Below are 25748 nucleotides of genomic sequence, written 5' to 3' on the forward strand. Positions count from 1 at the left end.
AGAGAGAGAGAGAGAGAGAGGAGTCTATCGGATCGTGCGCGCGCGCTCGGTCGCGGCACGAACACGAACGTCGCGCGTCGAGGGGTCAGTTGTCCCAAAAGGAACAAGAGCGGAAGGATCGATGGGCGTGGAGGAGCAGCTGCGTTGCATCACGTGTGTGCATCACTCGGCGCGTCGACATTAAGATGCGCGCGCTGTATTTCGCCGGGGCGTAATCTTTTCGATGCGCGGCGCGTGTCTCCGATCATATCTCGCCCGGGAAGCACGGTGACTCGCGGGATATATGTGTCAGGCCCGTGCGGTGCGTGCGTGCGTACAACGCGCAACGCACGGTCTCTCTTCCTCTGGTTTTTAGCCGTTTAGGCTGAATTTGTCGGCTTTGTACGCGAAACCGACCGCCGCGAGCGCGGCGGAAACGCGGGGGAAACTCGTCTGCTCTTTGCGCGCTCCGACGATGCGACGAATCGCTGGTGGACGCGAATCGTGGAAATGGCGCGCGAGCGATGCGCGCCGCTGTCTCGGTCGTTGGCTCGCTCGCGCGCGGCGAAAGAAAAATGGAAAAAGTAATTTCTCTGCTGGCGCCTCTCGCTGGGTCGACCGATGGACGACTTGCGCCGCGACCTGCAAAGAAACGCAAGGAGGCCGCTGCTCGACCACCTCGTTGCGTTCGCGAGCGAGCGAGCGAGTACGCGTGTGCACTCGTGCGTGTGCGCGCGCGCGCACGCACACGATCGGCCCGCGCGTATCTATAAATGGTTAGGCGCGCGCGCGCGCGCGCAATTGCCGCGCGCGGCGCTCGTGAAAGAGGCCTCTCCTCTTTCTCGCTGCGGAGGAACCCGCGCGGGAAGAAGAAACGAGAGAAGGAGAGACGCACGAGACGAAGTAAATAATGTAGATGTCTGCGATCGAGTACAGTTGCAAGGAACGGGGCGCGGGCCGATGGCGAGATGAGCGAGCGCGTCAGGACGCGTCCGCGATTCGCATAGATCGCGGCTGGGAGGAAGAAGTGGAATACCGTGCGCCAGCGCACACACACACACACACACCCGCGCTCGCTAGTCCTAGAAGGACAAGCGATTTTCGAAACGTATCCCGGCGCGAATCGCGTTACATCTTTCGTGAAGCGAGATGAACGAGAGTTACAACAGAGTATACGTGCCGTGTCATCCGCGTAAAGAGACGCGCGCGCGCGTCGATTTTCGAAATCTTATTTCTTCGGGTTCCAATCAATCAGCGACTTGGTTGGGCAAAACGACGAGCAAGATGACGCAAAGCACGGTAGGTTAAATGAGAAGCGGGATGATGTCGTGTTATATCCTGGCTGCGCGCGCCTTCTACGAACCAAGAGTATTCCGATCCGCAAAGTCTCTCTCTCTCTCTCTCTCTCTCTCTCTCTCTCTCTCTCTCTCTCTCTCTCTCTCTCTCTCTCTCTCGGTTCCCTCTCGGACCGTTAGATCCTTGGATGCCCGTGCGCATCCTTGAACATTGCGATCTTTGCATAGCTACCCGCTGCGCGCGGACTTTGCGCAGCTTTGTACATTCCGATACGGAAATGCTCAAGTGGAGTAACGAACCCATTATCGGGCTCTAATGACGCGTGAGTCACTCCGTTAAAACTATCAGGATCATCGAAAGCGTCGTTATCGCGGGCCGTATTCGTGGCCGATGATAGGTGGCTAGCGCGGACGGAGACGCCGCCGCCTTCTCGCGAGAAAACGACACGAGACTGAGAGAGAGAGAGAGAGAGAGAGAGAGAGAGAGAGAAAGAGAGAGAGAGAGAGAGAGAGAGAGAGAGAGAGAGAGAGAGAGAGAGAGAGAGAGAGAGAGAGACAGCGTCGGCGGAGAAAGAGACGAAAGAGAGGAGAGCGAGAGGAGCGTGTGCCACTAGCCCGAGGCTGGCCTGCTTCGCTGGTTTGCTACTTGGAGGTGCAAGTTGATTATAGCGAGTACCTTATCTAGCACCGCCTTCTCTGCGCCGCAGCCTGGATTGACGGACGAACGAACGAACGAACGAACGAACGAACGCGGCGGCAAACCGCTTTTTCTCTCTCGATTGATCGTGAAAAACGAAAATCAACACGAGAGAGAGAGAGAGAGAGAGAGAGAGAGAGAGAGAGAGAGAGAAGGAGGAGGAGGAGGAGGAGGAGGAGGTCGTCCGCGAGTTCCTTCCCAAGCAACGCGCGTGACGATTCACGCGATGCGCGGGTTTCGATCGGTAATCCGTGAAACGGCAGTCGAGACCAGTCGTTACCACGGGCGAGAGCCCGTGGGTGTGGCTCGTACCTGGACATACAGGAGCGGAAAGGGTTAAGGAGTCAATCGGTCAGGCTGGACGCGTCGTAAATCTACAGGCTTGTCGGCCCGCGGCCGCTCGTCGATTGTCTCGAGCGCACGCGCGCAAAGCACGCTCTCGTCTAATTGTCTAGGGGTTACGGAGATCGCCCACGCGATCGGACAATTTCACCCGAGAGAAGAAAATCGAGCATCTTTTCGACATTCTCAATTCACGGTCATCGATCCTACGACGAGCGAGACTCCGAGGTGTGGTCTCGGCGCAAGACAATGGATACACCGAGAGGCCGGTGTCCTCGCGCGCGCGCGCGCGATGCTTCACGACCCAGAGAGCGAACGCGGCCGGGAAACGATTAATGGAGCTTTTACATAACCGGCCTTGCCGTTCTCGAATCTCGCGAGGTCATGATCTCGCGGCGATATCTAGCTCGTCGCTGGCTGGCATCTGCATTGTGCGAACCCCACGACGCGATACCGTGCCGCGTGGGAACCGGTTTCGCAAAACGCGCGAGTCTACACAGCTCTCGGCTGCATGCACGCGGAGGATGCTCTCTCTCTCTCTCTCTCTCTCTCTCTCTCTCGCATCTGCTGCACCGAAGCAAGGCGATGCGCGGCACTGCGACTGAGAGGCCGTCGCGCCGATGCGCGCGACGGCAACGTATTAACATCCGAAACATCCGATACATAACCATCCCTCATTGATGCGTCTGAAAATTTTGCCGCGATATCACGCGGTGAATCAGCCGGGAAAATCTAGTCTGAGAGAGACAAAGGAGCCGCTCAGGTGTTTTCGACGGGGGGCGAAATTCCCGCAGCGAATAGATTCCTCCCCCAGCCCGGGCGTCGCGAACGCCCGCACAAGGAGTTGACCCTCAACGACCCTCGATCCTTGCTCGAGGAGGTGTTTCCCGGATCGTGGCCCTCGAGGGAGCGATCGTAGGTCGGCGCGACACCCGCGTACAGTAGATTTAATTGGGGTAGAGAACCGTGTCGCGCGCGCGCGCGAGGCTCGATTCACCGTCGGTGGCGGCTCTCGCCGGTCCTTCACCAAGTGGGCCGGAAAGCGAAACCAATCGCGCGACTGGCGCAGCACCGCACGGCGCGGTGTGGTGCGGAGCGGAACGACGCGGTGCGTTCCCCAGGAGCGACCGAAAAGCTCGGCTCGATGGGATTCAATGACCTCGACTGGCGCGGCGGAATGCGCGCTTTCCGCGGATCGCCGATGGAGCCACCGTTCGTTGAGATTCCGCCGAGGCATAGGAAACGAGGTCCTCCACCTCGCCACGGTGTAGCGACACAATCGGCCAAGTGGGTAGGGGAAGGTCGGTCACGGGTGTATCGTCGAGTGGTTGCTAAGTCAAAATCGGTCTATCCACGAAGCGAAGCTTTGCTCCGGGATGGCAGCGAGAAGCGGTGGAGAGGGGGACGGGAGGCAGGAGGAGAAGGAGGAGAAGGAGGAGAACGACGACGACGACGACGACGACGACGACGACGACGACGACGACGACGACGACCACGACGACGACGCGGCGGCGAGAGAGAAGGCGGGGAGAGGAGAGGGAGAGAGGAGAGGTGGCTTCCGCGAATGTTACGGGACTGCATAGCGACGTGGGAGTGCAGCGACTGCACCGGCGCGCGTCTTGCAGCAACGTACACGCACGTGCACACGCGCTGATCTTGGGAGTGCGCCGACCCCTACCAGCTCGCTAAACGGTCACTGACCTCCACCGTTCGTCCCATCCTACCCCGCAGCTCGCTCGCCGCCGTGTCGCGCTGCGACGCGCCGCGGACGAGCACCTGCGTCGACGCTGACGAAACGGACGTCGCGACGCCGAGGCGCGCCAAGTTCCCGGGGTAGTGGTGCGAGAGAGAGACAGAGAGAGACAGAGAGAGAGAGAGAGAGAGAGAGAAGGAGAGGGCAGTAGCCGAGATATCGATTTTTCAAACTTTACACGCGAGAGCTACTCGTCAGCTGCCGATTTTATCAGAAATATCGATGGTACCGAGCAAGGCAGGGTGTCTCTTTGATCTTTCGTCGTTTATCTTCCATCGAGCAAGGTGCGCTTCTCGCGTTCAAACGACGAGAAAGTTCAAGAGAAGAGGCGACGGAAGAGGAGGAAGAAGAAGAAGAAGAGCGGGCAGTGTTTGCGACACGAGTGAGCGGCGGAAAAATTCGCGCGACGATCGATCTCGTTTTGTTACTCGAGACTCGGCCGTTTGGCGCCGGAGAGGTCAATAGATGGATATTCGCGGCTCGAACGAGTCCAAATTAGACGACCCGTTTTGCGCGCTGCTTCGGCGAGATCGCGCGAGGTCAATCGCATTTTGCACCTAGCGCGAGCTTTATGCGACGCGAATAGAGTCGAATAGACGTGGCAGCGACGAGGAGGAGAAAGAAGAAGAAGGTGGGACTCGCTCCTCTTGCCTTCTCGCGTCCTCTCCCTTCGTTCGCGTTAGATGAACGCGCGCGCTTTTGCTTCCCGGTGTCTAGGAACGTCCGAGACGCATCGCGAGAGAGATAGATAGATAGATAGATAGATAGAGAGAGAGAGAGAGAGAGAGAGAGAGAGAGAGAACGAGTGGGGAAGAGAGAAAGAAGAAGTAGAGGAGAAGAGAGCCGCTGCTTCAAGGATGGAGAGGATAGTAAGAGAAGAAGAAGAAGAGGAAGAAGTGCAGTATAAGAGGCGGTATAAGAAAAGAAGAAGAAAAGAGAGAGAGGAGGAGAAGGAGAGGAGGAGGAGAGGAGGAAGGAGAGAGGAAAGAGGAGGAGGAGGAGGAGGAGGAGGAGGAAGAAGAAGAAGAAGGAGAAGAAGAAGAGGGGAACGCATCCTCGGGGCCGTCCTAACGGTAGGGCGGGTCACTGCACGCGGCTACGCGAATGCAACTCTTTGCAGTTGCACCGCGAGCGCTGGCCAAAGACTTGCACCGCGCGTCGTGCGCACCGGTGCAATGCCCTACCTAGGTGTAACGCTCCCAGCTGCCCTTACGTATCCTCGCTCTGTCGAGAAGATATGTCCTCCTTCCTTCTCTTGGCGCGCTTTTCGTCCTCTACCTCCTCCGAGTCCTTGAACTCTCTCTCTCTTTCTCGCGCGCGCAAACTTGTGCTCAGGCGAAGGGCTTCATCGTGAGCACGTCGTGAAGGATAGAGAGAGAGAGAGAGAGAGAGAGAGGGAGAGAGAGAGAAGAGACTGTCTCCCGACAGATAATCACTCTACACGGTATTCGCGGCCACGTCCGCGATTCCACGGTCGATGCCTCACCGATTCTCCCGCAAAATCGATGAGTCGGGTCTAGGTATAATTAAGAGAAAACAATGGAATATCCGAGAAACTGTACGACACGAAAAGAGCGTGAGTTTTCTTTTCATTCGTTGTTAAAAAACATGGAAACAACCCGAGAGAAACTTTTTTTCGAAAAAAAGGAACGAAAAGGGAAACACGAGCTTGTAAATTATGAACGCGTCGTTTTTACCGAGCTGACCGCGATACGATCTCTCCGCTCGGGAATAACTCGCCGCATTGTCGAGAAATTTCGTCATATTCCGACACGGAACGCAGCGCGTCGTAACAGTACTCCTATGTTACTACGCTCAAGTCCACACGCTCGTACGCCCGCGTAGCGAGAGGTTACGTGCGTGCGTAAGAGCATGAATGACATAACGATCGTGTAGAGTCGTCGGCCGTCGACCCTAGATCGCCGCGGTGCATACTAGAGTGCTCTCTCGCGCCGGCTCTCTTTTTCTCTCCCTCCTGTTAATTTATCGTCACCTATCCCTCGCGAGTCGCAACACGCCCGGAATAGCGGAATCGCGAGCGCGAGCGCGAAATTTTACGACGCGTTCTCTCTCTCTCTCTCTCTCTCTCTAATGCCTTCCTTCGTCGCCAAGGATGACGCGCCTGTGATCGTCAGCGCGCGGTCGTTGACCCTCGAGGAATCTTCAATAAACGGAACATCCTTGCCGCGCGAGTACAATTGACGCGATAACAATTAGCGATCGATCGAAACTTTGATCTGTCCGTTGGCGTTGGTATCGCGGTCGAGCAACGGGCGAGGGCCGATTTCGGTCCCACGGACCGAAGCACGCGCGATAATGTCTCATAGTGAGACGCGCGGAACCTATTTTTCTGACCGACATCGCGCCGAAAGTTCGTTGGCACTGCGTGGCCGCGCGACGGTACGCGCGCGCGAGTTTCGTCAGATGAATGATCTTTCGCGTCATTCGACGCGCGCGCGAGCGAGTCCACTGTTTTCGTTCGTGTGCAACACCGTCTGTCTGGTGTAGACAGAGGCGGTGGGAAGCGCATGGCCGCAGCCGCCGCGACCGCCGCGACTCGCTGATGCTGCTCGATCGGCCTACGATCGTGGGATCTGAAAAACGGTTCTCGGTCGTCGCGTTGTACGTCCGCGGAGAGAGATCGGTCTTTCTTTCCCTCACCTCGGGCCGCTGCTAATGAGAATTCGTCGGCTAGATCTTTCCGCGCCTATAGACACACCGAACGCGTATTCTCTTCCCCGCGTATGTATACCTACACCTATACCTATCGTGACGTCATCGTCATGTCGCACGCGCGGCGGATTCGCGAGATATAGGCGCCGCGCGTTTTCTTTTTCTCTTTTTTTTTTCGATTTCCTTTTACGGCGGCTTTCAGTGAAAAAGCGAGTCTCGTCGCGCGCACGCTCGCTCGCGGCTCGCTCGACTCGTATCGAAGATTCTCGATTTCGGGCCACCGACAACGAGAAGGAGGCGATGAACTCGGTCATCGGGCAACAAACTGCAAGCCCCACTAGCTCGCCACCGTGGCTTCCTCTTTGCCTCTCGCTCGTTCCCTCTCTCGATCTTTCGCTTCGCGCTTCTCTTCTTCTCCTTTTCCCTCTCTCTGCTCGTCTCTCTCTCTCTCTCTCTCTCTCTCTCTCTCTCTCTCTCTCTCTCTCGGTCTCTCTCTTCGTCCCTGTCTCGCTTTCTCGGGGTTCCCTCTCCTACCAATTACGTGGCGTACACACGCGTACGCTTCCTCTGTACATACGCGAGGTAACGCTGCTTCGAGGGACGCTTGACCGTGAACTTCTCTCGACGCTTCTTCGGAGTTTCTCGCGCGGAAATCGGCGCGGAATCGTGCCGGCCGCGTGACGCTCTCTCGTGATTTCTTTACGATCGTGACTATCTCGACCGACAGACAGACAGACAGACAGACAGACAGCAGGCAGGCAGGCAGGCAGGCAGATAGACATGTGCGAGCAGGTGACAAAACGGGCGTCGGATGTTTCTTCAGCCTTCATATCGCGAACGCAGATTGAACAATCGAATAATGGGCCCGCTCGTGCGTATCTGATTACGCGCGTGATCGCAGATCCGAGAGGGTTCGAAAGTATCGTCAAAATTGCGCCTCGCCTAGTTCGCCGAGAGGAACGCGAACGCTCGTCTTTGCTGACCCAACGACACGGATCGGCCGTTGACGTCGATAATTTGGTGACGGCGAAACGTGACGCGTCTCCGCCAGCTCCCCCCCCCTCCCCCACCTCCTCCTCTTTCTCCTTCTTCTCCTACAGGCCGACTACTCCACCTGGTCGGCGCGGTATCTGGTTCTCTTCCATCTCTTCTTCTCGAACCTTCTTTGTCATCCGTGTAACAAACCCATACGTAAACACGCGTTCTCTGATAACGTCGTCAAAGCGACGTCTCTCGATCATCGACGAGCGGATAGCGCGACAAATCACTTGCCGACAGGTGGACGGAAGATAATTTACCGATTCGGCGTGCGCGAGTGAGAGATCTCCTCCTTTTAATTCATTCGGTCCTTTCCCCTTTCTCCCTCCTATTAACTAGAAATCGATAAACCGTATAGTATTCTGCCATCGTTCCCGGAAGAGGTTGATTCGACATCGAAGCGATCCTTGGCGCGAGAGTACGGAGAATAGGAGGAAAGGACGAGTGAGGGAAGGAGGGAAAGGAGGAGGAGGAGGAGGAGGAGGAGGAGGTGGAGGAGAAGAAGAAGAAGAAGAGAAGAAGGAGCAGGAGCAACAGGAGGAGGAGGAGGAGGAGGAGGAGAAGAAGGAGGAGGAGAGGGAGGTTAGGCAGGAATCTCGTGTGCAATTACTTCGGGGTACATCTAACCAGGGCTATGCACTCAGCGGCGGGCGAGGGCCTCCTGACAAACGGTGAAAAAGCCCGTAGCGTAACCGTTGCTGTTGCTGCTGCATAGCACATTGACGTCGTTGCTAGTGTGGGTTACCTGGTTAGTGACCGGCCAACCGAGTTCACTGGCATCGGCCCTCTTCCAGGTTGGCTAATCTTGCGACGAACGAACGGAGAACGCCTGCCTGCCTGCCTGCCTGCCTGACTCGCTTCGCTCCTCCGCCTTCCTCCTCATCGGCCAAACCTTCTCTTCTTCCTCCTCCCCTCCGACTCGGTGGTGCTCCTCACCGATGGGAAATTCCCTTTGCGATTTCTACCGCGGTTTCCATTTACTTCCGACGCGCCGATGAAACAGACTCGACCGTGAACTTGTTTGCTCTTTAGCCACGTGGCTAAATGGCTACATGGAAGACGGGGAGAGGGGGGGGGGGGGAGGTTCGATTCCTTCTCGCTTCCTCGGGGGCCCGCTCCCGGCCCCCGACGTTTTCCTCAATTCCTTCCGATTAAATTGATGATTGTAAAAAGACCGTGAAACGCGCGTCACTCGACGCAGACACACAGGCGGAAAGCTTCGTTGCTCAACGATCCTCGGATCCAACGTCAGTGATATAAAAAAGAAAAGAAGAAAGATGCATCACAGCAAGGAGAAACCTCGTTGAATTCATTGACTTCTCTCCCTCTCTCTCTCTCTCTCTCTCTCTCTCTCTCTCTCTCTCGCGCGCGCGCGCGCGCTACGGGTGCTTGGTGCTGACGCGCGAGGCGAGGACGAGTTGTGTCATCGTTGGATTAAATCGTCGGACGAACCTCGCGCGCGGCGCTAGATGCTTCTGGACGCCATTACATCTCTCGTCGTACGACGAGGCGGGCGCGGAAGTCGCGCGATAAAGAGGCGACGAAATTTACCAATGATTCACGCGATCCGCGACGTCGGATGTATAGTATGTAAATGATGACACGGCTAATCTATCCCGTTCGATCCCCCCGACTCGTTCGGGGCGCGTGCGAGTGACGCATCGAGTGAGCGCGCATACGCACGTTTCAACAGTTTGTAGCTGTTGCAAGCGGGTGACCACGCAGGTGAAGTAGGCGCGCGCGCGCGCGCGCGTAACCCGTGCTGCTATCGTCGGATTTATCGGAGGAAGTTTGCAGGGTCGGGTCGAGTCCGGCGACCTCCGGCGCGTAAGAAAAGGAGCACGATCCTCGCGCGTCGATCGGCGACACTTTTAAGGCGCGAGAGGTCACATGACTTTTCTGCTTTTCTATGTTTCTCTCTTCTTCCAAACAGAGCTGTGGCAGGCAGGCAGGCAGGCAGGCACAGGCTAACGGGCAGATTCGCATTATATATTCCGCGCGGCTCGATAATGCCGTAGAAATTCATTAGTTCGGCCAAGTAATCCGCGTTAATCACGCATGAAATAGGCAATTTAACGACTCGCTCGTCGATCCTTTATCCGGTCGCGACGAGTATTAAATTAAACGGGCGACCGTGAAACGCCATTTTGCTTTTCTTTTTTTGGCGCGTCGCTTTTTGTCTATCGGTGAGTCGTCTACCTTGGGATTCGTCTCCAGCGCGCGGTTCGACCTCGCGCGACGGCCGCGCAGAGGATCGTAAGGACATCGGCTACCAGGTATCTCTATTTTCGAGCGCGGGCTCGAGTTTGCCCGTGTAATTAATCGTCTCTCTCGTAAAAATATACATGCGTACACTCTCTCGACGACGCAGGTGCAAGGCTCCGGATGAGCCCGAAATCGATCGACGAATCAGCGATAAGCCGGCGAGCGTCTCTTTCCGAGATCTCCCAAAAGCGAGAAACTCTCGGTGTGATTCGGTCGCGACGGCGGATTCTCACTCACGATCGAGGGGCACTTTCCTCCCCCTCCCTCCTTCTCTCTCTCTCTCTCTCTCTCTCTCTCTCTCTCTGCCGCATCTGTGTGCGTACGTCCGACTTTTGCCATCCGAGTTAATCGCCGCCGCCGCCCCTCGAAGCCGCGACAAACGCGATAAGAGTTTGCGAGTTCGATGCCGGCGGAATGGCGAGGACAATGCTCGAAGCGAGCCGCTCCGGCGTCGGTCAGTGGCCGTGTGCCTTGGACGGTTACGTATCACGTATTCACGACGCGAACTCTTCTTTGATCGGTCATCGGCACGACCCTCGACCATCGTGTGCACGCACTCGCTCGCGCCAAGCGCCGTCAGGGCGTCACATGTGGGCTTCTCTCTCTCTCTCTCTCTCTCTCTCTCTCTCTCTCTCTCTCTCTCTCCTCTCTCCCTCCCTCTCCCTCTCTCTCTCTCTCTCTCTCTCTCTCTGCCTCTCTCCCTCTCGGCGATTCGTGTACGCATGCACGCGTCTGCCGCGACGCCGCGTGCATTCACCCCAAAGTGCGCTCGTTCCCTAGCTACCTAGAAGAATCACGCATGCACGCACCCACCCAGCTAACCAGCCACCCACCCGCGCTCGCGACCCATTCAAAATTTCAAGCGGAAAGCGGCGGGGCGGGGGTGGCGGCAATCGATGCGCGCCGACAACTTTGTTCACCACGGTCGATCGTAACGCGTGAACGCGATAACAAAGTCCGCGGTGCGTTAAACGAGCCCGTTCGCGCGCGCGCGCGCGAGAGCGATTAAAAGTGACCGGCGAGTAAAAGTGAAGCGTACGGATGGCGCGTAATCGAGTGAAATCGCGCTCGCTCGCTCGCTCGCTCCGGCGTCTCTCCGTACGCGTCTCCAGCGCATCTCGCCGTGGCGCGAGATGGAACGGAAGTATTAACGCCGCGCGGCGAGCGCGTATTCCACGGCCGAGCGTAATTGTCCGTCTCGCTACGCAACCGAGTGTTGAATACGAGCGTAAACCGCGAGCGAGACGAGATAATCGTGCAGGCGATCGAAATCACCGCCCTATCCGATCCGTTGGACGCAGAGCGGTTACTCGCGCGAGCGCGAGCTTATACACGCTTTACTTAATTTCCACAACGACCGAACTCTCGGCCTTTGCCTTGCAAAGGTCGGTTTTGCGGCGAAGTGTGACCACCGCGAGCTTCCGTGTATGAGCGCGCGCGCCAGCAGAAGCGCGACGGCGGAGGTTCTCTCCTCGGTGGCTTGTGTGTTTCGCGAACAGTCGCGTCGAGAGAGAGTTACCTCGCAACTTGGCCGAGACAAAAGCCGAGAGATCGATCACCATGGAAGTGAGTTAATAATAAGCGATCGCGCTAAAAATAGCCGAGCGGCTGCCATATCGAGTAGCGCTCTGCGCGATACACACTGTGTAGGGAGAGGCGCGCTCGGATGAAAACGGCATGCTTGGTGCGGTGGCGGCGGGGCTGAGGTAAAAATGAGAATTCCTCGCGAGGACGGTGGAGACAAAGAGAGACGCGCGCGCGTTGTTGCTGAACCCGCGACTGCGCTCCAGATCTGCCGAGCGCTCTAAATTCATAAGTACCGGCGGTGTGCAATCGAGTCCACTCCGGGGCATCGAGCGTGCGCTCGCTCGCTTATTCGCGCGCCTGGAGAGCGACGGCGACGGCGACGAGCGCGAGCGCGAAAACAGGAGGAGTGGGTTCGCGGGTGGCGAGGAGTGGGATGGAGGGAGGTTAGTGAACGCAACTGGACGTCGGTCAGTCACCTCCAACCATATTGCTCCACATCCACGGAAGATAAAGCGGCGAGGAGGGGGCGGGAGAGAGAAGCCGCGCGCGCGGTGGCTGGACTAGATGGGTAGAACAGGGACACAAAGTTATGCACCGGGCAAAAGGACGCGCGCACGCGCGCGCGCGCGCGCGAACCGACCGCTGCCGACGACCGAGAGAACCGAGTTTATGTAATTGCGCGCGGAATTTCGTTCGCCGTCCTCGTCGCGCCCACCGCCAAGTGGGTCCCTCCCTCGCGCTCATTTTATCCTCCTTACGATCGGCGGCCCGATCAACGGCGAGGGAAATTAAGCCGACCATGCGTGTCCAGCGATTGCGTTTATCTCGCGCCTCGCGAGCGCGCGGATGAGCGCGTTTGTATAATTGCCACGCTACTCTGCGAGAGGCCGCGCGCGCGCGCGCGCGCGCACACCGGCGAGAGTGTCACGAAACAATGCGCGATGCCTGGTGCTGGAGAAAGTCTCTCTCTCTCTCTCTCTCTCTCTCTCTTTCTTTCTCGCGCGCGCGCGCGCTTGCACGGGAGAGTACATCTGGGAAAGCCGGCCGCCGCCGTCACAACGCGTTTTCCTCTTTCTTCTGATTCGCGGGACATTTTTAGCGGCGAGACGACTATTCGTCTCACCGTTAAAGAGAGCCGATACAGAGACGATGAGACAACACACGGGGGAGACGAGACGCGCTGAGCGCGAAAGTGCGCGGCCTTTTCCAATTTACGGCCGGTCTATTCCCGTTCTAACGCGAGAGCGAGTGCGGACTCTGTGCTCTCGCGAATACGTCCCTTCCGGGCTGTTAGGAGGACCCGCTTGCGGTAAACGAGCGGCCGATGGCGCGCGCGCGCGCGCGCGCGCGCGCACGCGCACACACACCGCGCGCGCTCGTCTCGTCCGTCCCCGTTGCTGCGTTGGCGTGGTCCCGCATTAGCATCGATATAGTGAGGGTCAGGTCGGGTTCGCTGAACTCGATGCACCGTGTCGGCGCATCGTGCGAAACACCGCGAGCGCGAGCGCGCGTTGTCCGCGCGAGGAATGAAGAGTACTCGGGCGGAATGTGTTAGAAAACCGAACGCGACGACGGCTGCCGGCCGCTCGGTGTCGATGCACTCGACGGTGTCGAGGAACCGCGATCACGATTTGCGCAGCGGTGCCCTGTGTGAGATATCGATAGGATGGCAGACGCTCGAGAGGGAGGGACGGAGAAAGGAAGGAACAGAGAGGGAGAACAACAGCGCGTAACAGGTCTCATTGTTGCAACGCGTCCTGAAAATAGCCACAAAATTGCAACGGGTCGCGCGGCTGTGTCGACACGTCGGGAGCACGCGGTGGCGCCTTGCAAAACTGTGCGCTCGTTGGCCCGCGACGCGCGCCGCTGACCGAATAACCAAATTCGCACTTGCCTACTTTGGCCGTGCGCGTTACGTAAGCGAGCGCGCGCGCGCGTTCTTTCGACTTCGGATTTCGAGGCCCACTTTCAGAGCAGTTCCTCTCTCGCGATCCTCTCTCGGTCTCTTTCCTTCCCGCGCTCTGGGACGCGCTAAATCTCGTCGCGCAAAAAGCCAAAGCGGCCTCCGACAACAGATTTCACCGGCGCTTTTACGGCGCCGCGGCGCGAATCCTCTTTCGAGTCGCAACGAGCGAATATTTGCGCGCGCACGACGAGCCGCGAAGAAACGAAAAGAGCGCGTCGCTATGGGGATGCAGCAGAGAGTCGCGACGCTCGCGTACGCGGCGCCGTTGCGGTTGCTCCTAACGATGCAACGACCTCTCTCTCTCTCTCTCTCTCTCTCCGTCGCGCGCGCGCGCGCGGTCGTGGCATGTGCACGGCTAGTGCATCGGCGGATCTACAGTTAGGCGAACCGAATTCGCGACAATGAACGAGGAAGTTAGCCGCGGCTCGCCGACCTATTTTTAGATCGCTAACGGGTGATGAAGCGAGCGAGCGAGCGAGCGAGCGCATTTCAACAGCCTATTTTCTCATTTCTCTCACGATCGCTCGCAGAGTCGCTCGCGACTCGAGGAATCGAGTCGTTCCCCGAGAAGGAACAAACGCGCCCCCGATGAGGTCGCCCGTGTTTTCCTTCAATTTCGCCCGTTGCTTTGCGCAGTTTCAGGAGAAAGTTGGCGAGATATTGGACGAGAGCGAGCGAGCGAAGCAACCGACGAAAGAAAGAAAGAAAGAAAGAAAGAAAGAAAGAAAGAATGAAAGAAAGAAAGAAAGAAAGAAAGAAAGAAAGAAAGAAAGAAAGAAAATGACGTCGCCGAGATCTCTCTCGCCAACTCGAGTCGAGTCGAGTCGTGGCTGGCGAGAGCGGGCAAAGCTCGTTAACGTTTCGTCACGATTCCGAGGTACTCGAGTTTGCCGGCAATTAGCTCTCGATGCGGGCCTCGCCCACGAGACTCGGTTCCTTGGCTCCTTCTTCGCTCATTGGCTCGTGATCCCGATTCGGATTGACCCGCTTCCATCGATCCAGCGCGGCCGAGCGCGATTAGCATTCGATCTCGCGTCGATACCGCCACCCACGTGGTTGCTCGCGCTCGATTGCCAGCCGGCAAAAGGGCACCTGCCTCTACCTCTGGGAGCGAGATCTCGGATGCTCGCCGTGGATGAAAGCGAGTCTGCGGAGGCTGCGCGCGTGCGCGCGTGTGGACACACGATTGTTGCTTCTCGGCAAGATCAGAAAAAAATCCGCGCGACAGAGGGGGGCTCTCAACATTTTCGACCACGCCGCGCGCGCCGCGCTCATATCAGTCGACTTTGCGCCTACTTTGTGTACGAAATATATTCTGATAAATCACGTTCCCCCATTATGCCATAGCGCAAAGGCCGGGCCAAGCATAATTTTCGACGTTTCGACATCCGGCGTGCGGTTCGATACGATTCGAGACGATACGAACGACAACAAGCGCTCGCGAGGCCCTTGACCCCCGCACACGCCTGACACACTACACCGTAAAGTAGATTCTGCTCGACGGCGTAATATGTCGAAAGAGTCGGTCTTTCCCGGTGCGTCGCCCGAGCCATTGACCGAACAAGGTCGACGAATACGCGTTGGAAATTTTCCTCCCTGTCCTGGAATCGTCATGGTTTGATGTGTCCCCTCCTCTTTCTCTCTCTCTCTCTCTCTCTCTCTCTCTCTCTCTCTCGTTGAACAGAGGGAGAGAGAGAGAGAGAGAGAGAGGAGAGAGAGGAGAGAGGGATGAAAACCCTGGTTTTATCACCCAGGCGAGTCGACAACCCGCGCGATATCCCGAAGGAACCCGTACACAACATGTCCGGGTGGGTGATATCTTTCAGGGTTATCTCGCCTTACTTACAAAAGCGTCCAAACTCCAATCACACAGAGAGTCAGGGTCAAAGTCTGTTACCGGGAGATAACACACGAGCGTTCTCGCACACCTCGCCACGTGACTCGACGAAAACGTTTCCCCCGTGTCGTCGCCGCCGCCGCCGGCCCGCCGCCGCCGCCGCCGTTGCTGGCGGTCGATCCACGTGGAGGATACACCGTGGCCGGGGGGGATATTCGGCGAGGAGTTTGCTCGCGCGCAAAAGCGCGCCTGCCGCGCGAGCGAGGACGAGCGAGCGCGGCGCGCGGCGGAGGGCGGAGGGAAAAAAAGAGCGTCTCCTCGAGGAGACGAAGAGGTGTCACTGACTCCCGGTACGTAGGTGATCGACCTCCATAGTCCCCACCGTGCCTTTTACGTTTGTCCCTTGCCACCTTCTTTACTCCGTCGTCGTTGCTTCTTGTTGGCACTCTTGCCCCCCTTTCCTTTCCTCCTTGGCGTCTGCGAACGCGTGCCGCGCGCGCTCGATGACGTAACGCCGGTTATTCAACCTGGTTGACCAGTGACGAAATGCCAATGGCCACCACGCGATCCGCACCGCGAAAGTTCCCTCCGCCTCGCGGCGTTTGCTATCGTTTCAACGAGACGCGCTCTCCCGTTTGTCGTTTCTTCTTTCGTCCTTTCCCAAAAGCTCTAGCTTTAACGCTGTGACGAGTGACGAGTGTCAGAGCGCCGAAACATGAGGTATGATAGGCAGGCAGGCAGGCGTGCGCGTGTGCGTTTGATCCGACTGATTGGCGAGACAATTGCGAGGACAGATCGGGACAGAGCGACGGAAGAGACGCGCGTTTTATCGCGACGGAAAACAGAGCCCGGAGTCCTTGTCTCGAGCGATATCGAAAACGAGGGGCCACGAAGCAAGGAGCAACGTGGAGCGCGGTGGAAAAGGCGGCCGGAAACAGCGGGTCGATATTCACAGGTGATTTAAGCGATAGTCGGATAATCGGGCGCCAGGTGTGCGCGCGTCTAACGCGTGAATCCAACGTCACGAACCCGAGGAAGGTGGGGCTGGACGAATCGCGCCGCGGGCCTTAACTGTAACCGAAAGTGTTTGGTGTTTACCAGGCTTGCTTTCGGACGTTTTCAACCGCGTCATCGTGCTCTGATTAGAAGGTGACGTTGGAACGTTCGGCTTCGATCGGCTTAACGCGTTCACGTGACGACGAAAGAGGAGGAGGAGGAGGAGGAGGAGGAGGAGGAGGAGGAGGAGGAGGAGATGTCGTGCGCGTTCTCGATTGAAACTGGGATACGGAAATTCACCGAGCTAATGGCTCAATCGATTATCTCGGTAATCGCGTTACACGATTACGCGGAGATAAAGCGCGAACGTGACCGACACAGCGGTGACGTGTATTAGTCGAGGCTTCGAGTGACTTTGCGGACTTGTCTGTCGCGAGACCGGTTTCTTTTTTTCTCTCTTTTTCTTCTTTCTTTTTTTATCTAAATCGATGTATTTTACCAGTTTTCGTCGCAACTGGAAGCAATTCTTCACTTGTACAATTTCGGCGGAATAAAACAGCGAGCAAATTTGCAATTTTTCACGGGGTTTACGGGAGACAAAGCAACGGGAGAAGCAACACCGCGCGCGTTTCACTCAGATGCGCAGTTTAGCAAACGCGTGGAAAAAATTCAGATTGAAATTCCATCGCTCGCAATCCGGCCGTCTCTCCTCGTGTACTGTATGTCTCTGAAACGGACTGAAGCGGACTCGACGTTTCAAGAATTCGAGGTCGTCGGAAATTAATCACGGCACGGCCGCTACAACCGAGATGTCCGCTGCGAGCGAGAGGTGAACTTCTCCGGGCAACACCCGGCGTCGGCGCGCGTCGTCGGCCGAACTTTGCGCGTAGATCTTGGCACGTATGTGTGCTCACACGCTAAACGAATCCACGATTCCGTTATACGTGGAATCCTGGCACGCCACGAGGAGGAGGAGGAGGAGGAGGAGAACGCGAGGTGGTAGTGCACGCGTCAAGGATACGCGGCGGCGGCGGCGGCGGCGGCGGGTGTTGACGCGCGGCTTAGCTTCCTCGCGGACGAGAGAAGGACGAGCATCGTGCTGTTCGATGCTGCACGGTGAGTGACCTATGGCTCCTCTCGTCTCTGCCCTCCGCGAATATTGCGTGTCAGTGTACTTGGCTCACGTCGCGAATGTCGCGCATTCGTACGTGCTTTATCGGCGCTCCGCCGCCGCGCCGACGCGATACACGATCTCTCTCTCTCTCTCTCTCTCTCTCTCTCTCTCTCTCTCTCTCTCGACAGCTCGACGGCGGCGCGAGAGGTGCGACATAATATCGGGCGAGCGCGCGAGCAAAGCGGAAACACGCGACTTTCGATGCGACCGCCCAGGAGAATGCTATCTTTTGCCTCTTGCACAGTCGACCCGGGGCGGGGCGGGGGCAGCGAATGCTGCAGCGTTCCAAAACAATCCGGTTGACCCAGGTCGCGCGAGTGACGCCGCGCGTTGCAAAAAGGCAAAAGTGCGCGCGAATTCGCGCGCGATTACGCGCAGAGAGACCGTAGTGGGCGGCTGGGGATGGGCGAGAACACGAGTATCGAGTATTTTTAAGTACCGATACTTTTTTGCATCTAGATATCGATCTTTTTTTTTCAATATTACCGTGTATCGATATTTCAAGAGCAATATCGGACAGTTCCGATACAGTTCAATACGAATCGTTAGTATTGGGGTGAAAATATTAGCGTACCGATACGGTCTTGGAACCAGCGCTACCAACCACAGCCGTTCTCTCAGTTCCGTTTGCGTTTGAATTGTCGCAAACCGTTGCAGATTAATGGCGAGATTCGATTGACATGCGCGCTCGCTCCGTCTCAGTAACGCCTAGTAACTTTATTAGTTATTAGGCGCACTTGCTCGGAGTGCGTACTTTTATGCCAACCTGAGCGCGGGTAATTTAAGAAGCTTTCTACTGAATTTGCGTACATATCATGTTTGTTAATGTTTGTTAAAAGTACTCCGTCTTAAGCGGAAATGTCGCTGGAACTAAGCAAATAATATTCTTAATCTGCACCGGCATTTAGGCCGGTATTCATCAGTCGGATCTTATATTTAAGATCGTCTTAGAGTTTATCTTCAGATATTGGGTCGGATCATTTCATTGGCTACATAGTATCTGAACATGAACTTAAGACGGACTTGTGTAAATATAAGGCTGCGTTCAGAAAATACAACGGTTGAGCAATTCGTCAATTGCAATAATTGGATTCCTTCCTTCTTTCCTATGAAATGACCTATAAAATACATCATCTATTTCTGACGCGTTCCAAAAACGGTAAAACTATAATAGATTTTAGTACAAATATACAAGTATAAATCAATAAATAAATACACAGTCAAAAATAAGAATATTAGTGTTATCGATATTACTAATGTCGATATTTCTATTTATGATATGACGTATCGATATTTTCTATCGTATCGCCCATCCCTAGTAGACGGCGCAGTCGATAGCGCGCGGCGAATGAATTCCCCGCGTGGCGCGAAAGTGGCGCGGCGCCGCCGCCGGCGCGATATTGCTTTTTGTCGCGCATCGGTTTAACGGTGAATCCTTGAGCGAGATTACGGAAGCGAAGCTGAGGTTCGCGATGTCATTAGCACGGCGAAATAATAATGTATTTTCTTCACGGATCGGCCGTTCTAATAGAGTATACGCGCTTGCTACCGCGAGCGGGTAGAGCGACGAACGAACCCGACCAGAAAGAAGGAAGAACGAATGAACGAACGAACGAACGAACGAACGAACGAGCGAGCGAGCGAGCGAGCGAGCGCCAAGCGGACGCGCAACGTTAATGACTTTTGTCGTCATTACGTGTAATCGATATAATCTCGCACGTTGGCTGAGCGCTACGCGCGAGTACGTACTCGCGAGAAGTCTGCGTAATGTCTGAGAAGCTCGACGACGCGGACACGCGCGCGCGCGTGTGTGTGTGTGTGTGTGCGTATGAGTGTGAAAGTTTTTATTCTTATCGTGCTCGGATAATCGCGTACGCGATGCAATCCCACTGTACTATCGCCGTCTGTTGCCCATCGAAGAAGCCTCCCCCCTCATTTGATTAATTCGGAATCGAGTGCTTCGCGCCGCACATTTGCCATACATTCGTCGCGACTGTGCCGCGCAGATCTCTCTCTCTCTCTCTCTCTCTCTCTCTGTCTGTCTGTCTCTGTCTCTCCCCTCTTCTTTTTCGCGACTTGTCTCGATTTTTTATTCGCGCCAACACTAGCGATTCGATTGCGCGCGCTAAGCGAGTTCCTTCACTTCACCTATTTTTCAAGGCAGGCAGACAGGTAGGTGTAGAGGTAGGAGTTACAAGACGCTTCCGTGCGCGCGCGAGAAGATCGACGACGAGGGAGGAAGGAAAGAAGAGGAGCGAAGGGGGCGCGCGGGAGGGGGAGTCTCGGTGGCGGCGCGCAAATGGGTCGGGGGCAACGACCGACTCGGCATTGCTGAACTGAAAATTTATTGAGGACGCTGTCGCCGCACTCTCGGCCATTGCGCAAGCCTCGTGCTGCAGCCGCCGATCGTGGACACACGTCGCTCGCTCGCGCTCGCGCGTTAATCGTAATCGAATCCCGGGGAAAAGCAGCGCGCTCGCGAGCCTCCGTGACGGGTCGTCGCTGCACGCGCGCGTAAACTACTTTCGATTTTCGCTATCTCCGAAAACTTTCTAGCTCTCAGGCGGAGAAATATCGCGGCGGAGGATCGAGAGAGAGAGAGAGATAGAGATAGAGATAGAGAGAGAGAGAGAGAGAGAGAGAGAGAGAGAGAGGGAGAGAGAGAGAGAGAGAGAGGAGATATCGCAATGGCCGCGATCGCGTTTCGTCAAAGGGAATCTTTCGCCGGTTACGCGGAAATATCCGCGGCAAACATGTTTCACGGCGTCGTCGAGACGCTTTCTCCCGGCCCCGATGCCTTCGCGGCCGGTTCGCGCCCCTCGTCGTTGGAAAACGCAGCTCTCGACGGGACCTTCGATGTGGAAGGTGCGGAGAATCGCACCTTCTACATCGAGATCTCGCCGTCGCGCGCGCGCGCGCGCGCGCGCGCTTGCGCGCGCGAGGAAGGCGAGCGGGATGGACGCGATCGAAAATAATCGAGCAGGCCGGTTTCGCAAGGCGACGCGGTCCAGCGCGTAAAGCAAGGCCATCAGGTCGTAGACATGGCCTGGTTGCGCCTATTGCTGACACGAGTATAGAGCGTAGACCACTGTTTGCGGCGGAGTTAGCAGAACACGCCGGAGGAGTTGTTCGGCGCTCGTAGCCGCCGGTGACGTAAGCTGCGCCAAGTTATTTGTGCTAGGTGCGTAATAGTCGAGAGAAAGACAACGACGCATGGGGGCAGGGGGGGAGAGGAAGGAGGCAGAGAAGATGCGAGATCTCACGTACGAGGAGTACTTTGAAACTTTTGACCGAACGCGTAACTAGGCGTAACACGTTGGTCGAGTTATGCCGGGCGATGATAGGCGATGATAGCCGGAGAAAGAGAGGGAGGGAGGAAGGGAGAGAGCGAGCGGTCCAAAGCTGCTCATCATCATAGTCGACTATTTGGGTCCTGATTCGCGCGCGCGACGCGTTACGTCGTCATCGACGCGCGAGTAGAACAAGCGCCGTCTCTAACGCGTGAAAGTAAGAGCCGACGGCATCGGTGTGTGTGTGTGTGTGTGTGTATGTGTGTGTGTATGATCGGCGGCCTTGATTCGGCCGGGGTTACCGGCCGACATCCAGGACGGCCGAGGCCCAGGTTTGCCGTTGCTCAATAACGCGCTGGACATGCCCGACTGTGTAAAAACAGCCACCTTCTCGTCGCGAATCATCGTGATGAAATCGCGCTCGGCGCGCTCTGGGAAGAATTTTCGGCGCTCGGTGTTGTGACGAAATCGAGATCGAGACTACCGATCTAGAAGACGCGCGACTACTCTACGCACGCGACGAATGCACTATCTCAAATATACGGGAGAGACTGTCGACGCGCGCGTCTGAGTACAGATCGGCTCGATTTAATATCGATTGCGAAAACGACGATGCCGAGGGAGAGGGAGAGGGAGAGAGAGAGAGAGAGAGAGAGAGAGAGAGAGGGGAGAGGGGGAGAGAGAGGGAGGGAGAGAGAGAGAGAGAGAGAGAGAGAGAAGCGCCATGAGTGACGAAATTCGACTCACTGACTGAGTGACGTGTATACGTGCGCGCGTTTGGCCGACTAATTGTTCGCGAAGAGTGATTCGCGGCTCGACGCGGGACTCGAGCGTTTAGGTAAGAATCTGTTACGCGCGCGTAACAGACGTTTATGTAAGCGGATGGAAAAGGTGTCGCGCGTACGCGTGGACAGAGGCCCGTGGTACACGCGAGACGTGACGCAACTCCAAAGGTGGATCCAGAGATGAGAAGCAAGTGCGAGAGGCTGCTCGACCAAGAGGGGAGCGCGGAAGGGGAGGAGGAAGAAGAGAAGGAGCAGCACAGGAGGAGAGATCGAAGACGAGAAAGAAGAAGAAATGTCGCCGCGAGCGCGAGGTCAGAGCTGCAGCTTTCTCCGAGTGGCAGAGAGGCTGGTAGCGAGCGGGATCGAGAGTAAAAGCTGTCAAGGGGAGAGAGAGAGAGAGAGAGAGAGAGAGAGAGAGAGAGGAGCGAGCGGGGCGAGTCGCACGGCCGAGAAGAGAGACAACGTCGGAGAGAAAGGTGAAAGCACTCTCACCTCTCGGCTCACCGTCTCCCATCAGAGTATCGCGCGCTGGCTTTTTACATCTCCAAAGCGCTCGAGACAAAAAGAGGCGCACAGAGACGCACGCGCGCGCATTCGTCGATCGCGACGACATGCGCTATAATGAGACCGCTCTCCGCAGCCTCTATACGACTTCTATCTTTCTCGCGGGTAAAATACGGGGCCGATGAGCTAATCGCCTGGTGGAGATATGGAATAGAGGGCGCTCGGAAAGGGGATATAACCGCGGACGTAGACCTCGCCGCGATCCGAGCCGGCGTAGCCGTAAAACAACGACCACGAGGCTTGCGCGCGCGCGCGCGCGCGCGCGCGCACGCGCGACTAATTGCGAAACGCGCGCGCAACGGTGCTGCTACTACGCACTCGCGTCTATTATTATCGCGGCGTTTCTTTCCTCTCCCGACGCGTTTTCTCAGGGCCGCTCAGGGCGCGCGTGCGTGCGTGTGCTGTAGCCCCTTCCGTTCGGATCAGATACTTCTTTCTTCCTTTCCCCGCGAGCTATTGCGCCCGCCCAGCGCGACGGGAACATGTGATCGATGACGTCTTGACGAAGCGTGGGCCGATTGACGAAGGAAGGAGCTCGAGAAGAGAGCATCCCCGAGCGGAAGGGGGGGGGAAGGACGAACGAGAAAGTTCAACTTTGAGAGACCGCGGCTGCTGTGAGAGCGGAGGATCGTGTTCACACACGTGCCGGGACTTAAAATCCACGGGGCGTCCCGTCCCAGAGCGCGAGCCTCTTCTGTTTTTTAAATGGCCGCGTGCAGAGAGAGAGAGAGAGAGAGAGAGAGAGAGAGAGAGACAGAGAGAGAGAGAGAGTGAGCGCACGTGCGGGCTCTTCCCGCGCGCGCGGAATTAAAGGGACGATATCTTGAACGATGCAACTGCCATCGCGCGGTACACGCTGCAAGTCGATCGTCAGGTGCATGTAAGTTCGCGGACGACAGATGGCAGGCCCGCGTCCGTGCAGTCCGTGCGGCAATGTCAATGTCAACGAGCACGTGAGCAGCCGCGCGCGCTCGAGGTAAAATCGATACGCGCGACTCAGTGTCAAAGCTTTTCCCGGAGAAAGGTGCGCGTGAGTTTACGTCGCTCCAAATATGCGGCCCCGCTTGCCGGCTTGACGACGCGGACGATCCGCTGCGTTCGCGGATCTGCACCTTGTAGAATCATCTTGTGGATCGGTGATCGCGAGAACCGGTCGACCGAGATCTACCGTGCCGCTTCTACCGCCTTGTCCCGCGAATAAGTCTATGATGGAGGCGAGAGAGAGAGAGACAGAGAGAGAGAGAGAGAGAGAGAGAGAGAGAGAGAGAGAGACAGAGAGAGAGAGACAGAGAGAGAAAGAGAGAGAGAGAGAGAGAGAGAGAAAAGGGACAGCGGGTGAGACGATGCGAATGCGAAATTTCAACAGCTAAATATCTGCTGGAACTGCGCGACACTTGAAATTATATTACTCGGTCCGAACGCGCGTACGGAGGGTGGACTGACCACGGCTCGCGGTTGTCACGTAAACAGACATTCCCGATGCCGCCGCCTCCGCCGCCGCCGGAGAGCTTTTCGCCGAGCGAACGTCTCGGAGAGATTTACGATTCCCGACTCGCCAGCGCGTTTGCGCGTATTTACGGTATCATCTTACGATACGAGCGTCATTAGGCGCTGGTCCAATCCTGGGCACCAGCCCTGCGCGGAACGAGCGCGGACGAGCGCACAACGCATCCTTCCGAAGAGACAACCTCGCCGAGGGACGAGGGGCCGGCGCGGCGGGACGCGAAAGCCCCCGGGTCCTTGGCTTGATCGACATTTCTCGATCGCGTACTCGCGTCGCGGAGGTACGAAGAACGACACGAGACTTCTCCGAGAGACGGCGGCACTACGAGAGTGAGTGACGTTTGGGCGCTTGCACATTTTGTGCAGCCGTCGCGAAGGCAGCGCGAACGAAATCTCTACGCGACGACCTCTTTCTCCGCCCTCGATCGCGCTGCGCGTCGTGTTATCGCGCGGGTCTAAACATTGTCTATCAGCCGTCGGCCGGCGAACAAAGAACGAACCTTTGGTACGTTGCTGACGTTTGTCGACTGTCTGCCTCCCGCTGCTGATCACGATCGGATCCAGGCCGGCGTTGTAGTCGATGACCGGGCCGCGGCCGACCGCGTTCACGCTCGCGTCATCGATCGTTGACATGCTCGCGCTAATGACAACACGTTCGGACACTACTGCTCCGCGACCACGGGAAAGGTAACGCGTACTCGTCCATGAATGATACACCGCGGCGGGGTGAACGCGGGATGGCAACGGAGCTTTTTGCGCAAGCGTCAGTGCGCCCACGCTATTTGGGGGAAATCCATCTGCCGCGCGCGCGCGCGCGCGCGGGTTCGTATCCTTTCGTACGTTCGCGTCCTTTCGCAAAATTCCGAACTGACCGATGGACCACCCGAGCTGGAGCGAGCCGAATTCGAGACTTCACGCTCTCGCTCGCTGTTTGCTCGTTTCGACGCAATTTCTTATTCGCGCATCGTGCGACGCGCGTCGATAGTGAAAACATCCGTGTAAACGGCTTGTTTCCGTTTCTGTTCTGTCTGCTTTCCTTCCTCTTCGAATTTCGATTTAGCCAGTGTCTCGAGCTGTGTCGACGCGACAGCCTCTCGAGCCTCGAGGCGAAATTTCGGTTCTCGCACACGTGAGTCTACGAAACTGCGTCGGAAGTCTTGAAGAGTGACTGCGTCGATCTTGAAAGTCTCGAGATGTTTATGCATTATTCACGCGAATATTGTATATTGCATAATACTCGCTTTTTCGATATTCCACCTTTGATTTAAATTTTACTCTTGATTCTCAGTTGCTTGATTTTCAAGCAACGTATATAGGTCACGCAGCTTGCTAAATTATGCAGATAAATTATGCGAGATAAGCAAATATTAGATAATTTGCTTTTAATAAACCGCAACAACACGTTTTACTTTCCCGTATCTTTCTGATCTCTTCTTCTTTTCGTACCGGCGTCGGAAATGTCAATAGGCACTGGAGATCGAAAATAATGATTCGAAAGAAACTAGTTGCAAAAGGGGACGAAGCGGTTGTTTGTCTAATACAATGCTGCGTAACAGCATAGAGATTTAAATTTCTATTCGGTACAATGGAACTTGAGATAAATCGCAGCGAAAAGAAAAGGCGCTGGCCTTCGAAAGATTCATGACAAGACTCGTGACGCAACAACGCAGCGTTATTGGAAGCATAAATCAGCACTCGTGAGCACTCGTTAGATTCTAAATTTTGGCTCGGAGCTTTTCAGATCGTTAAAATCGGAAACATCGTGTATAATAAACGGTTCGAGACACCTCGAGATATACGACGCGTCATCTTAGCCGCATGATTCCTCGATATCTCGAATCCTGGCAAGTTGACGTGGCATTTTTAAACAGCACTGATACTCACGCACGTGACACTCGCGTAGATACGACTCGATCGGAGAAACGCGCGCGATCGCGACGGGATATTTCGATGAGCCGGCGAGAGTGATGATGATGATAAGCAGCGTGCTATATGTCGCGGCGGCGGTATGTTTGTCTGGCCACGGCGTCGTCGGCTCAAGACACGACGACGCCGCCGCGACGC

At 56.3% G+C, this 25748-nt stretch overlaps 1 protein-coding gene across 1 annotated transcript in view; it reads right to left on the reverse strand.

Annotated features, from left to right (window-relative positions):
* E75 (ecdysone-induced protein 75) overlaps positions 1–24384 on the reverse strand; it is a 47778-nt gene extending 23394 nt beyond the window's left edge. The window contains exon 1 of the mRNA XM_025299199.1: positions 24185–24384. Coding sequence (XP_025154984.1) covers positions 24185–24317 — 133 coding nt within the window. The 5' untranslated portion in view covers positions 24318–24384. The remainder of the gene's footprint in view (positions 1–24184) is intronic.
* Positions 24385–25748: the final 1364 nt, after the last annotated feature.

This window comes from Harpegnathos saltator, unplaced genomic scaffold (genome assembly GCF_003227715.2).
Source record: "Harpegnathos saltator strain DR-91 unplaced genomic scaffold, Hsal_v8.6 scaffold254, whole genome shotgun sequence".
In the NCBI taxonomy this organism is placed as follows: Eukaryota; Metazoa; Arthropoda; class Insecta; order Hymenoptera; family Formicidae; genus Harpegnathos; species Harpegnathos saltator.